Raw genomic sequence first — 12,086 nt, 5'->3', positions numbered from 1 at the left:
TATTATTTTTTATTTTACGACATTAATCTCTTTTCACATTTATTAGAGTAAGAAAAAAAATAAAAAAGTAATTAAATTCTATCTTATTTTAAAGATATTTATTTTAGTAAACATAACAAATAAATGACATGGCGGAATAGCAAATACAACAGTTAAATATCTAGATTAGATCTCAGGCTAATATAAGAAAAGAAAGAAAATTGTATGGTTTGGCTACTTAACCTTTTGAAGAAAAGCACTAATATGGGGTGCATGTTTTTTGTTGTACAATAATTTTATTTGCTCCCACTAATGGGTTGAAACGCATGTGGCAATGAATCCACCATTATTGACTTAATGGGAATAGTTTGGGAATTACATGAATATTGTTTGATTTTTTAATATGGGGTGCACATTTTTTTTTTACATGAGTTTGGAGATGGTGGGGTTCACTTTTTTTTTTTTTTTTTAATATTGCTTGGTATTTTTAGTATGAGGACCATCTTTTTTTTTTTTTTAAAGAGTGACTGACGACAAAGCATGGGTAAACCCATGCTTATGCCCGTGCTGCGCACGGGCCAACACTTTGGATTATAGTGTATTATCACTTTGGGAAGTGATATAAAATTATAATATATATATATATATATATATATATATATAAATATACATAAGTTTGCACTGTCGCGCGCGCACACACACATATATATATATAGACACACACACATTATGTTCAAAACACGATTAATATAAGAAAAGAAAGGAAATTGTATGGTTTGACTACTTAACCTTTTGATTAAAAGCAATAATATGGGGTCCATGTTTTTTGCTGTACAATAATATCATTTGTTCCTACTAATGGGTTGATAGCATGTGACAATGAATCCATCATTATTGACTTAATGGAAATACTTTGGGAATTACATGAATATTGTTTGGTTTTTTAATATGGGGTGCGTTTTTTTTTTTTTTTTTTTTTTTGACATTGCTTTTTTTTTTTTTAATATGGGATCCATTTTTTTTTTGATATTGCTTGATTTTTTAATATGGGGTCCCTTTTTTTTTCATGAGTTTGGAGATGGTGGGGTCCACTTTTTTTCCTTTTCTTTTTTTAATATTGATTGGTGTTTTTAGTATGGGGCCCACCTTTTTTTTTTTTTAGGGAGACGGACGACGAGACATGGGTATAAACCCATGCTTCTATATAGTAGTAATGTGTACACTTTCTTTTTTTAAAAAAGAAAGATATTGCATAAAAACTGGTTGATTAAACACCTAATGTTAATACAGTTAAACCTCTCTATAATGATAGTGTTTGTATGAAAATTTCATGGTTGCTATAGTACATAGGTGTTGTTATGTATGTATATATTGACATTTGACTTTTAGATCTCATTTAGTCGTTATAATTAAAAGTACACAAAAAATTATTTTTCTGTACTTTTATGTTATAAACGAAAACAACATACTTGCTAAATTTAAAATCTCAATTGATTTTCATATGTCCTTAACTTAAAATTGAAAAGCTAATAAATTACTAATAAACTCATAACTACAACTACCATACTGATAAAATAAATTAAAATCTAAGGACCATATATATTCAAATTAATTGAAAATTTAAATATTTCAAGTTTGATATAAGAATTTTACAATTTTAGATTGTTTCGTAAATTCAAGGTTTTTTAGTGATAATGTAATTAATGCTTCAATTGATTTTGAAATTTTGCAAGACTAAATCAAATTACTTTGAGAAATATAATTTTTGTTTTCGATTTAGATATTCATACTTGAACTTTAATATGTGCATGAAATTATAGATGTTTTTATACATAATATGGTTCTTAGAAAATTATTACATAAAATTTCAGTATAGCTATTATAGAGAGGTAATTTACAAAGAGTGTAACAATATAATGAACGCTACAGCTGTTATAGAGAAGTAAAATATAACATGAAAAATTGGTTTAGGAGAAAATCAGGTCCTTATAGTAAAATGTTGTTATAACAAATGTCAATTATAGAGAGATTTGACTGTATTAACTTTAGATTAAAAGCAGTTGACAGGGGCGGAGCTAGGAGCCTGGATATGAGTTCGGCCCATTTCAGTAATTTTTTATTTAAACAATGTATTTATGTTAAGAAATTTATTAATATATGTATAAATATTAAATTTAGAACCCGGTTATTGCCACCTAAACTTGCCATTCTAAAATTCAAATCTACAAAATTGAAATCCTGACTGCACCACTGACAATTGAACACCCATAATTAAAACATCACTAGTCCAACAATGTTACTGTCAAATACTTTCAAGTAGGGGTGTTCAAATAAAATTGACAACCCGCATCAAATGAATAAATCGAATCAAATCGGGGAAAAAACTACTAATGATTTGGTTTTGTATTAAAACAAAAGACTCGAGCATAATTAATTTAGTTTGGTTTTAACTAAAAAAAAAAAAAAAAAAAAAACAAAGACAAATCAAAACCAAACCAAACGAATGTTATCTATATACAAATTTATTATTTTTATAATGTAATTTATAAGTATTTCTTAAACTTTTTCATATGTTCTATTTCAAAATATGTTATTTTAGGTCTGAACTTACAATTCTAAATGATCCACTAAGTCTGTTATAAAATTATTTTTCATAGTAGTAACTCAAATAAAACACAAATTGAACTATATTCATTTTCATGATCTCTTATTAAGATTACTTATTTTATTAATTTTCATTAAATTTTTTTCGTTGGAGACACTTAGAAGCACTACTTACATGTTTTGTGTTCTAAAGTCCTTACCGGGAAAAAACCCAAAAAAGTCGAATTGGACCTAAAAACAGAGAAGAATCGAGATGAAAAAAAATTGATTTGAGTTGGTTTGATTAGTTTTCTAGATTTAAAACATCGACACAATCAATTTGGTTTGGTAAATGAAAATATCGAACCAAGCGGACCTACGTACACTCCTAGTCGCAAGTTTTTCAAATTCTGAATGCTAGTTTTCAGGCCTTAAACTTTCAGGAAAAGGCTTTTTACCTAATAAGTCACAATCTTTTCTATGTGACCTCGATCTGAACGGGGCAATTTGCAGGATTGTTGTTCGCTGGGGGTAGTCTTTAATTTTTGCCCTTCAAATTGGTGGTTTTTAACTTTTGTCCTTCGCTAAAATTTCTTAGTTTCGGGTTTGAACCCTCGCTCAGTTAAAATTTTTTAAAAAATTTGCAAGGTAGAGTTAGGATTCGCAAGACAGAATTTATATGGGCAAAATTTTGAAAAATTCTGCCTTGCGATTTTTTTTTTTACTGAGCTGGGATTCAAACCTACTACCTCGGAATATCAGGCGAAGCACAAAACTTAAAGACCACCAATTTGAAAGGCAAAAAAATTAAAGAACACCCAAAAGATGACAATTCGCGCAAAAGAAAAAAGATCTGAACGTGGACTATGACTGTTAAACTACCGGGATGGGCCTGGGAAACGCCTTTCTCATGCGGGCAATCTTTGCTAAAATTATCTTCAACAATGCTATATGGTCACAATCATCTGGCATGCAAAAACAAACACAAGTTGTCATAATACGGAGACAATCACATGCCCTGATATAGCAAATTTGACATATCAAAACGTACTCCAAATAAGTTTCAATTTTTAACCTGCAGGCTGCAGTGTATATAAATGGTTTTTTGAAAGGGCAAAGGTCCAAATATATCCCTCAACTTTGCGATTTAGAAAATATATACCTCCATTAAAAAAAGGGGATATATATATCCTTACCGTTCCAAATATTGTAAATATATTCCTGCACTTACACAAATAGTGCAAATATGCTCTTTTTGCTAACCGGATTTTTTTTAAAAATCATTTATCTTATTTTTTAACTAAAAAAAATGCCGTGGCTTTAAAAAAAAGTCTACTCATTGTTTTTGAGTAGACATATTTTTCTAACGCCACGTGGTAAAAAAATAATTCTGGTGGGTCGGGTCTGGTTCATTTTAAAAAACAATCTCCGTGGCTTTAAAAAGAATAATTCTACCCATTTTTTTAAACGAACCGAACCCGACTCACCAGAAAAAAATTATCATGTGGCTTTAGAAAAATATGTCTACTAAAAAATAAATGGGTAGGCTTTTTTTTTTTTAAAAGCCACGTGGTATTGTTAAATTAAAAAATAAAATAAATAATTTAAAAAAAAAAACCGTCAGTAAAAAGGGTATATTTGCACTATTTTGTAATGACAGATGTATATTTACACCACTTTTATAATGGGCTATCTCTTCTCTAAATCGCAAAGTTGAGGAATATATTTACACTTTTTCCCTTTTTAAAATTATCAATGTCACTTATAAATTAATGTATTTACATTAAGAATAATTGGATCCCGGAACCCAAAAACTTTGATTTCTCATAAGGTGCCGACGGAGTCCTAAAAGCAACATCCGCCGATTCCTGGTCGGCATCGTTTATGGTTGAGACTAGGACGGTATCTGATCGTCTTCGAGCCCCCAACCCAAGTGTCAGTAGTAGACATGTTTTTGCCAGAGAATCATACAAAACCCGTACAACCCCAATGTGCACATTCTAGTGTACAATTCATCTAATGCATTCACAAATGACTTATAAGCATTGTAAATAATAGTTTTCATAAAAAAAATATTTTTTTTGAATATTAATTTATTAATAATCATGCGGATTACCTATGAAATCTGTAGAGATTCCAAGGGTAGATTGTCTATATAAGGCCTTTCGGATTAGTGCCTTTTTCCTATCTTGCTAATGCGGGCCCCGATGCTTTGTGCATTGATCTGTACTTTAGTTGATGTCATACCTCACTCTTTTTTGTTAAATTATTTTCTAATATTCTGCCAATAGGCCTTCAAGAAAAATGTACTCCCTCCTATTTAAATTGTTTGTCTTATTTTCTTTAATTTTAGTTCGTTTAAAAAAGAATGTTTTTTATTTTTTTTGGCAACTCTTCAATTTCTCTCGAGAAGGATGACCTCCTTAGCTGCTAAAGGAAGTGGTGATCCCTAGCTTGAGACTTGCATTCCTGCTAGCACTACAAAAAGCTCCGGTCAGGAGATCAACTTCAGGATGAGAAAACTATTTGCATTTTAGTGGGTTGGTCTGGTATTTCACATGACATGTTTAAGATCATAAGATTAAATGACATTTTTGTACATTCTACATATCTTTAATTTAAGATAAAAAAATAAAAAAATCTTCTTTACTTTCTAAAATTCTGTGTCAAGTAAAATCCAGACAAATAAATTAAAATGGAGAGGGTACTTTTCTTTTCATGCAAAATTGAAAACATGTCTAAATCAACCTTGGAACTTATCATAGTTGGTACTTTCAGAATAGACATCAAACTTAATTGCTGTCACTGTAGCTTTATAACTTTACTAGTGAATAAGCATGCGCGAATTAAAATACCTCATTAGACTTTATGAAATAATATTTGTTCTAACATTAAAATATCAAACTCTTCATGATTACTTTAATTTTTGGTTCTCTACTGTATATATTTTACAGTTTAGATTCTACACAGTTTGGTATATATATATATATATATATATATATATATATATATATATATATATATATATATATATATATATATATAGTAGAAAGATACTCTCTTCAGCAGTGTCAAGCTATATCATGTTGAATTATCAAATAGTAAAGTAATAATAACAAAAAGGCAAAAACCGATGAATGAGAATACTCAGTACTGACAGACAAAGGCATATCCAATCCTATGTATTATCAATGGGTTTATCTGGACTCATACATTTTGACTTAGACTATGTATATATGTTTTAAAAAATTATTAAATATGTAAAACCAATAGATTTTTAACCCAATAAATTTAATGAAAATAATAGAATTACGGATTTGAACCCATAAAATTTAAATTCTAGATCCGCTTTCACTAACAAACCAAAAGAGCAAGCAATGGCAGTACATACCTTCCATCTCCTTCCAATAAGAATTAGCAACTTGTTTTTATCTTTACAACCCGGCAAAGGTTTAACTATTCCACAAAGAACGCAAAAGAAAGTAATTTGGAATAAAATCATAGCATTGTAAAGACGCATCAGAGCCTTGTAAACCTTTGTTATCCTCTATTAGAAATTCCACAACAAAAGTAAAACTTCAATACCATTCTGCCAAGCGAAGCCTCATTGGTGATTTCCGTTCATTCAATTTATTTTTATACACTCAAAAGCCACATTTAAAAAGACAATTATTCCCGTGTATTAGAAAAGCCAAGAGCCTATTGTTATGACTTGTGGTTAAACTTCGACGTACCCATATTAATGGCCTTCATTTTGGCCATATTAATCACAATATGTATCCATGGTCAGCAAAGTTAAGGTTCAACACAGTAAAGACCAACCCAGGCCAAATCCTGGTGCGTCCACTAAATTCCTTCCACATAATTTCTTTTTGTTCGTATTAAAAGATAGGCCGATTTTTCACTTTCAAGGATCCATAGAGCTTTTATAAATTCAACAATCCTCTCTTGATTTCATGGATCCAAACAATCGAGATGGCTGAAACTGACTTTTATATATATGGGCAACAATTAAAAAATCATACCACATGTCAATAATGGAGTTGGGCTCTTGTTCTGAGTTCTGACTGAACATTTTTGTGAGAGATTGGAGAACAAAGGGAATAAGTCTCATCTCCGACAACGAAATAGAGATATTTTGAGAAGACATTGATTATTGTTAAAACTGTTTTAGTCAATAAATAAATCTGATTCACTGATTGTCAAACGATACACTATCAAACTTCTAAAAGGAACGGGACGAACTGGAAAAAATGGGCGTTTAAGTTCTGTTCCTATTCGTTAATACTTGTCTTGCACTCAGTAGAAAAATCTTCCTCCTCCTCTCACGATAAGACCCTTTTCTTGGTTTGCTCTCCCTTCAAATTAAAGTCAATAATGTTTTGGAACTATTATGTTTCTTGTGTCTGTTTAAGAGTAGTAAATGGAGAGGAGCAATAATGGGAGACGGGAAATAAGTAACTGTTGAGAAAGGAAAACGAAAAGAAGCGAGAGGTTAATTGAGATAATTAACTGTTGGGGAAGGAGAAAAGAAAAGAAGTGACTGTTCGGGATGGGAAAACTAATTAAAAAAAATTAGGGAAAAAAGACGGGGCAAAGGCAAAAAATCAACGAAAAAGATAAATAGCATTACTAGTTAATAAGGAATGTCACATCAGCGGGCTCTTTGCCTACTTTTGTATGCATATATGATTACACATACTTTTTTGAGAATAAGAAGTGGAGACTTGTCATTTTGAGGGCCGCTTGACTTATGGGATCCTATCACATTGGATCTTCTTTATCCTTGTAACCTCTTTATTATAATTAGGCCAATGTCATAGTCCTCTAAACTTTTTTACATATTTCTCATGACTATCTAAATTTAAAATTGCTCTAATTTAATACCTAAATCAGTATACATTTAAACCCATTGAACACTTTTTGCTGAGATTACAAAATGTGTGTAATGCATTCTCTTTAAGCGCGTAAAATAATTTTTTGTCCATCTTATACACCTAATAATATAATCTAAATAATTATAAAAAAAATATTAACTAAAAAAAAAAAAAAGGAGGAAGACAACTAGACCGGTCTTCCTCCTCAATTCTTCCATCCAACTATTTTTCCCACCCCTCCATTCCTGTCATCTCTCTCAACTCGACTTCTTCTATCTTTTTTTTTTTTTTTTTTTTTTAAAGTTTCTTTGTAATTTGTTCATTAGGAATATGAAAGTCCATTCTTGCTCCTCGTAATCGTGGGAAATGGGATGGGAAAAATGGTTACTAGTTGGGAAGAAGGTGAAATGGGGGGTGGCAGCCGGTGCGAGTTGCGCCGGCACGGGCGCCGGTGGAGGGGGGAGTAGGGTTCGGTGGGGAAGAAGAGTTTGGGGGGGGGGGGGGTGTTTGGGTTAATTAAAAAAAAATTAAATATATTTTTGATTTATTTAAATAAAGTTACTTAAAAAAAATATTTGGATTCAAATGGCACGTGTCATTAGTTAATTCGTCACTTTGCCATGTCACAAGCGAGTGTACTACACGCATTACACACATTTTGCCACCTCAGCAAAAGGTGCTCAATGGGTTCAAATGTGTACTAGTTTAGGTATCAAATTGGAACAAGCTTAGGTTTAGGTGGCCATGAGGAATATGTGAAAAAGTTTAGGGGACTGTCTATGACTTTGGCCTTATAATTATCCCCTATAATAATGTTTAATTAAAACGGTCAAGCCTTTTTTATAATTGATTTTTCACATTATAAAGAAACTATATATATATATATATATATATATATATATATATTCTTTATTACAACATTTCACTATAAGCTATAATAATTAAAAAATATCTAGATAAACGACATCACTATAAAAAAAAAAAATCATTATGGTTGGTTTGAAGCCCAACAAAACTAGGCTTTCTCAAGTAAGGTGAGAGTTTTTGGCCTAATAGATACGAGTTGAATACTAGGAGTAGTATTTTCTTTAAAGTGCAATAAAAAAAAAGACTGAATGCCCAATATATAATTTCACAAGAAACAACTTCTAGGATCATAATATAAACTATTTTATTCCAATTCAAGAAAACAAAACCGCACACACATTAAATTTTTACTATAGAGCGTATGTACATTCATACACGATTATTACACACGAAAATCGTGAAACACATGAAAATTACTGGTCATCAACGTACATTTTGTTGCCCATGACCAAGTGATGAATATCCATAGGATAAGCATCAGAGGGTAGAAGAGCACTGTAAGCTCTATTTGCAGAGAGGGAATTGCCAAGTTCAGTTGGATGAAAATTATCATAGAAGAAATGTGCAGCCCTAAGGAAGCATGGAGATTTTCTAGGAATGCATTGCCCTTCAGGTATAGCCTCATTAACTTGGCAGCATGGAGTATTCAAAAGAGTTAGAGCTGAAAATGAAAACAAAGAGTTGAATAAAAGAGAGTCCGTTTGGATTAGCTGATTAAAAATAGCTAATAAGCATCAAGGGTTGAAAAAAATATTTGGTGTTGAAACTGATTTTATAAATACACAATTACGGGTTTGGCGAAGAAGTGTTAAAACTGATATGATTAATAAATAGTTAATTTGTTTGGTAAAAAAAAAGTACTGATAAAATGACTAAAACGTCTTTAAATCTATTTACAGAAAATATAAATTTAAAAGTTTTACATAAACGGGATAAATACTGAAAATAGAATAAAGAGATAAATAAAATTATTGTTAGGAAAAGTATTTAGCGGATTACAAAAAAAAAATGTAAGAACAAAGTCGTAAAACGTTTAGTCAAACTAAAGTGTTAAATTTCTAAATTATAAAATTATAAGTTAGGAGTAACCAACTTATGACTTTCTTTGCAGATTTAGGCTTATAACAGTTTTGGTTGTTATCAAACATATATAAATCAAAAAGTACTTATAAGTTGACTTGACTAGCTTATAAGCTTAGCCAAACACAGTACTTGGCAAAATATTGTATAATGAAAAGGGAAAGAACAATTGTTTAACATACCGATCGCGGATGAAATGCCATACATGTTTATGTATGTGAATTGTGCATCTGGAAATTTGGTATTGAGATCATCAACAAGAGTTTTTAGGTGTTGGTTGAATAATTGAACTGCCTTATTTGTTGAATCCACACATAAAAGTGTGCTGTGTTTTTTTAACTGATCTGGAATGCAACCTATTTGGGACAGTCCAAAAAGTGCGATTTTCCTTGCTCCACCTTCATACAATTCCTAGTAACAATGAAAATTCAAATATCAACCACAGAACTACTCCAATCAATACAAGCAGGTAGCTATAACACCTTTTACATAATTCCTTTTGTCTCAATTAAAATAGAAATGTAACCGTATAAAATAAGAAAAATTAATACGTACTGTTAGCTGTTGGGAGTATTGATCTATCAAGACTGTTGCGTACTGACTTGGTGTGTATAAAAGACTTGAGGCATATTTTTCAGGCATCAAGTAGTTGTTGATGTAGTCATTGCTTCCCATTCCCACAACATAGAGGCACTTATTCAAGTGCTTTTTGGCTGAGGTTCTACTCCCCATCAAATAAGCAAGACGGTTAATTATGACTTTATGATTCTCCAATTGTTTGCCCAAGTAAATCCGATAGCCCTGAAAAGTAATATCTCGTCTGTAAGTATCAAATGATTTTAGTTTGATTCTAATGGTCGATCAAATACAAGCTAACTGTAGAGGACACATTGATTAAAAATTGGACTTATAGGAGGGGCGTCATTATCCATTAATCTTGCTAAACTATGGGATAAGACAATTTTATAATATTATTTCCTATCTTGTACATGTTTCATTAAATGCATGATTGAATCAAATGAAATGATAAAATTATATATATCATAATAGAGAGGGTTGAATTATATAATCAATTACGTAGAAACTTGAGGAGTTATTAGGGGAATTATTAACTGATCATAGAAATCATATCTTACCTGCCATTCACTTTCCAGCGTCAATATTGCAAAATATAGAATATTTTGTTGTGATTGAACCCCTGGCCGAAAATAGATATAAAAATAATCTCCCAGAATTGCTATAGTTAAATAAAAGATTCATCTTTGTTGGTGGAAAGTTCCTCTCTGCTTTATTAGTAATACTTGTAAGTCCATATGAAGGAAAGTCTAATATTAGTACGTAGTAAATGTCCTCAAGTCCAATACTTTTGGTTTAATATTTTCCCAAAAACTTTTGGTAGCATTGTTACGCAAATGGATAAAATAATTAAGAATTTGCACCAGATTTATAGCTCTATGAACACATGTATATCATTTTTTCCATTCACATTGAAGATGAAGATAAACTTTTCTGATTCTTTGAGATATCTATTGCTATTTTATAATGTTAGATATCATTTTGATTCTCCAAGATTAATAGCCCCCCACACACCCCCCCCCCCCCAAAAAAAAAAAAAAAAGAAGAAGAAGAAAGAATTATAGCATTGCATGCATGGGATCACGAGTCGCAAATATCCGCCTATACTTACAAGATGACTTCCTGTATCATTGCGAATTCCAGCTGAACCAGATGCATAATTCACACCTTGCAATAGCTCATAACCCAGCTTTGCACTTGCAAAAGGTGGACTGTAGCGATCAAAACCAAGTTTTTCCGCTACAATAATTTAAGGAAATAACATAAGTTAATTGATAAGACAAAGTCAAAACTAAAGCATATGCTAAACAAGACTGATAACAAAATGATGCTACTAATTATGTTCGCGGATTAGACATTAAAAATGTAGGAAAGATATCAGAAATATCAAAAGATGTTGAAGACATATGACACAAATCAATGTGTTGTCTCTCAAACAATTTAAACTTAGATGAGAGAACCACGCATTTTCAACGTTTATATAGTGAAGATGCATGTTAGAGACATAATTAAGTAATAAAAGTGTATTTTTTTTAATAACGCAAACTTTTAGATGACATGATCAGACGCTTCGACAAAAGAAATATAATTCTTAAAGCCGGGAGTGAGTGAGAAAGAAACCTAGAAAGTCAGCCATATTCCGGCCATTGCTGAATCGGCCAGTAGGACCTGATGGGAAGTCAATTCCATATGGTAGATAGTTAGCTCTTGCTGCGGTTTTAAGTTCATTGTTGTTGCCATTATCAAGTAGGGAGTCCCCAAAAATGAAATAGCAAGGTACTTGTGGTCCACCTTCAACTAAGTTCAGGACTAAAAATATAGTGATTATTACAACATAACACTCCATTGGGAGAAGATGAAGAAGTAGATAAAATTTTTAAGAAACTATCGATTGGAATGGTGTCGGTTAAGGTGAGTGTTGCATTAATATATATAGGAGAGGCTGTTGTAGAATATTTATTTCATCATTATTTTCGTGGTTGGTTGTGGGACGTAGAGTGGGGCAATTGACAAGATTTTATTTGATAATCTTCAAAGGCGACGACGATTGGGAGAATTTTGCATCTATTGTTACGCAGATATACAGGTTAACAAAAACGTGTGTATGGTCAAAAGCACTTGCTT

General features: G+C 31.4%; 1 protein-coding gene across 1 annotated transcript; it reads right to left on the bottom strand.

The window, feature by feature from the left end:
* Window positions 1–8,546: 8,546 nt before the first annotated feature.
* On the bottom strand, window positions 8,547–11,880 carry LOC132621460 (GDSL esterase/lipase At1g29660-like). The gene is made up of 5 exons (XM_060335738.1): window positions 11,583–11,880; window positions 11,074–11,201; window positions 9,942–10,187; window positions 9,569–9,797; window positions 8,547–8,967 (listed from the first exon to the last, which is right to left on the bottom strand). The coding sequence occupies exons 1-5, from the start codon at window positions 11,806–11,808 to the stop codon at window positions 8,720–8,722; spliced, it is 1,077 nt and encodes a 358-aa protein (XP_060191721.1). The 5' UTR covers window positions 11,809–11,880; the 3' UTR covers window positions 8,547–8,719.
* Window positions 11,881–12,086: the final 206 nt, after the last annotated feature.

This window comes from Lycium barbarum, chromosome 12 (assembly GCF_019175385.1).
Source record: "Lycium barbarum isolate Lr01 chromosome 12, ASM1917538v2, whole genome shotgun sequence".
NCBI classification, from domain to species: Eukaryota; Viridiplantae; Streptophyta; class Magnoliopsida; order Solanales; family Solanaceae; genus Lycium; species Lycium barbarum.
The sequence above is the reverse complement of the archived record's forward strand: the minus strand, read 5'-3'. Positions and strand labels throughout refer to the sequence as shown.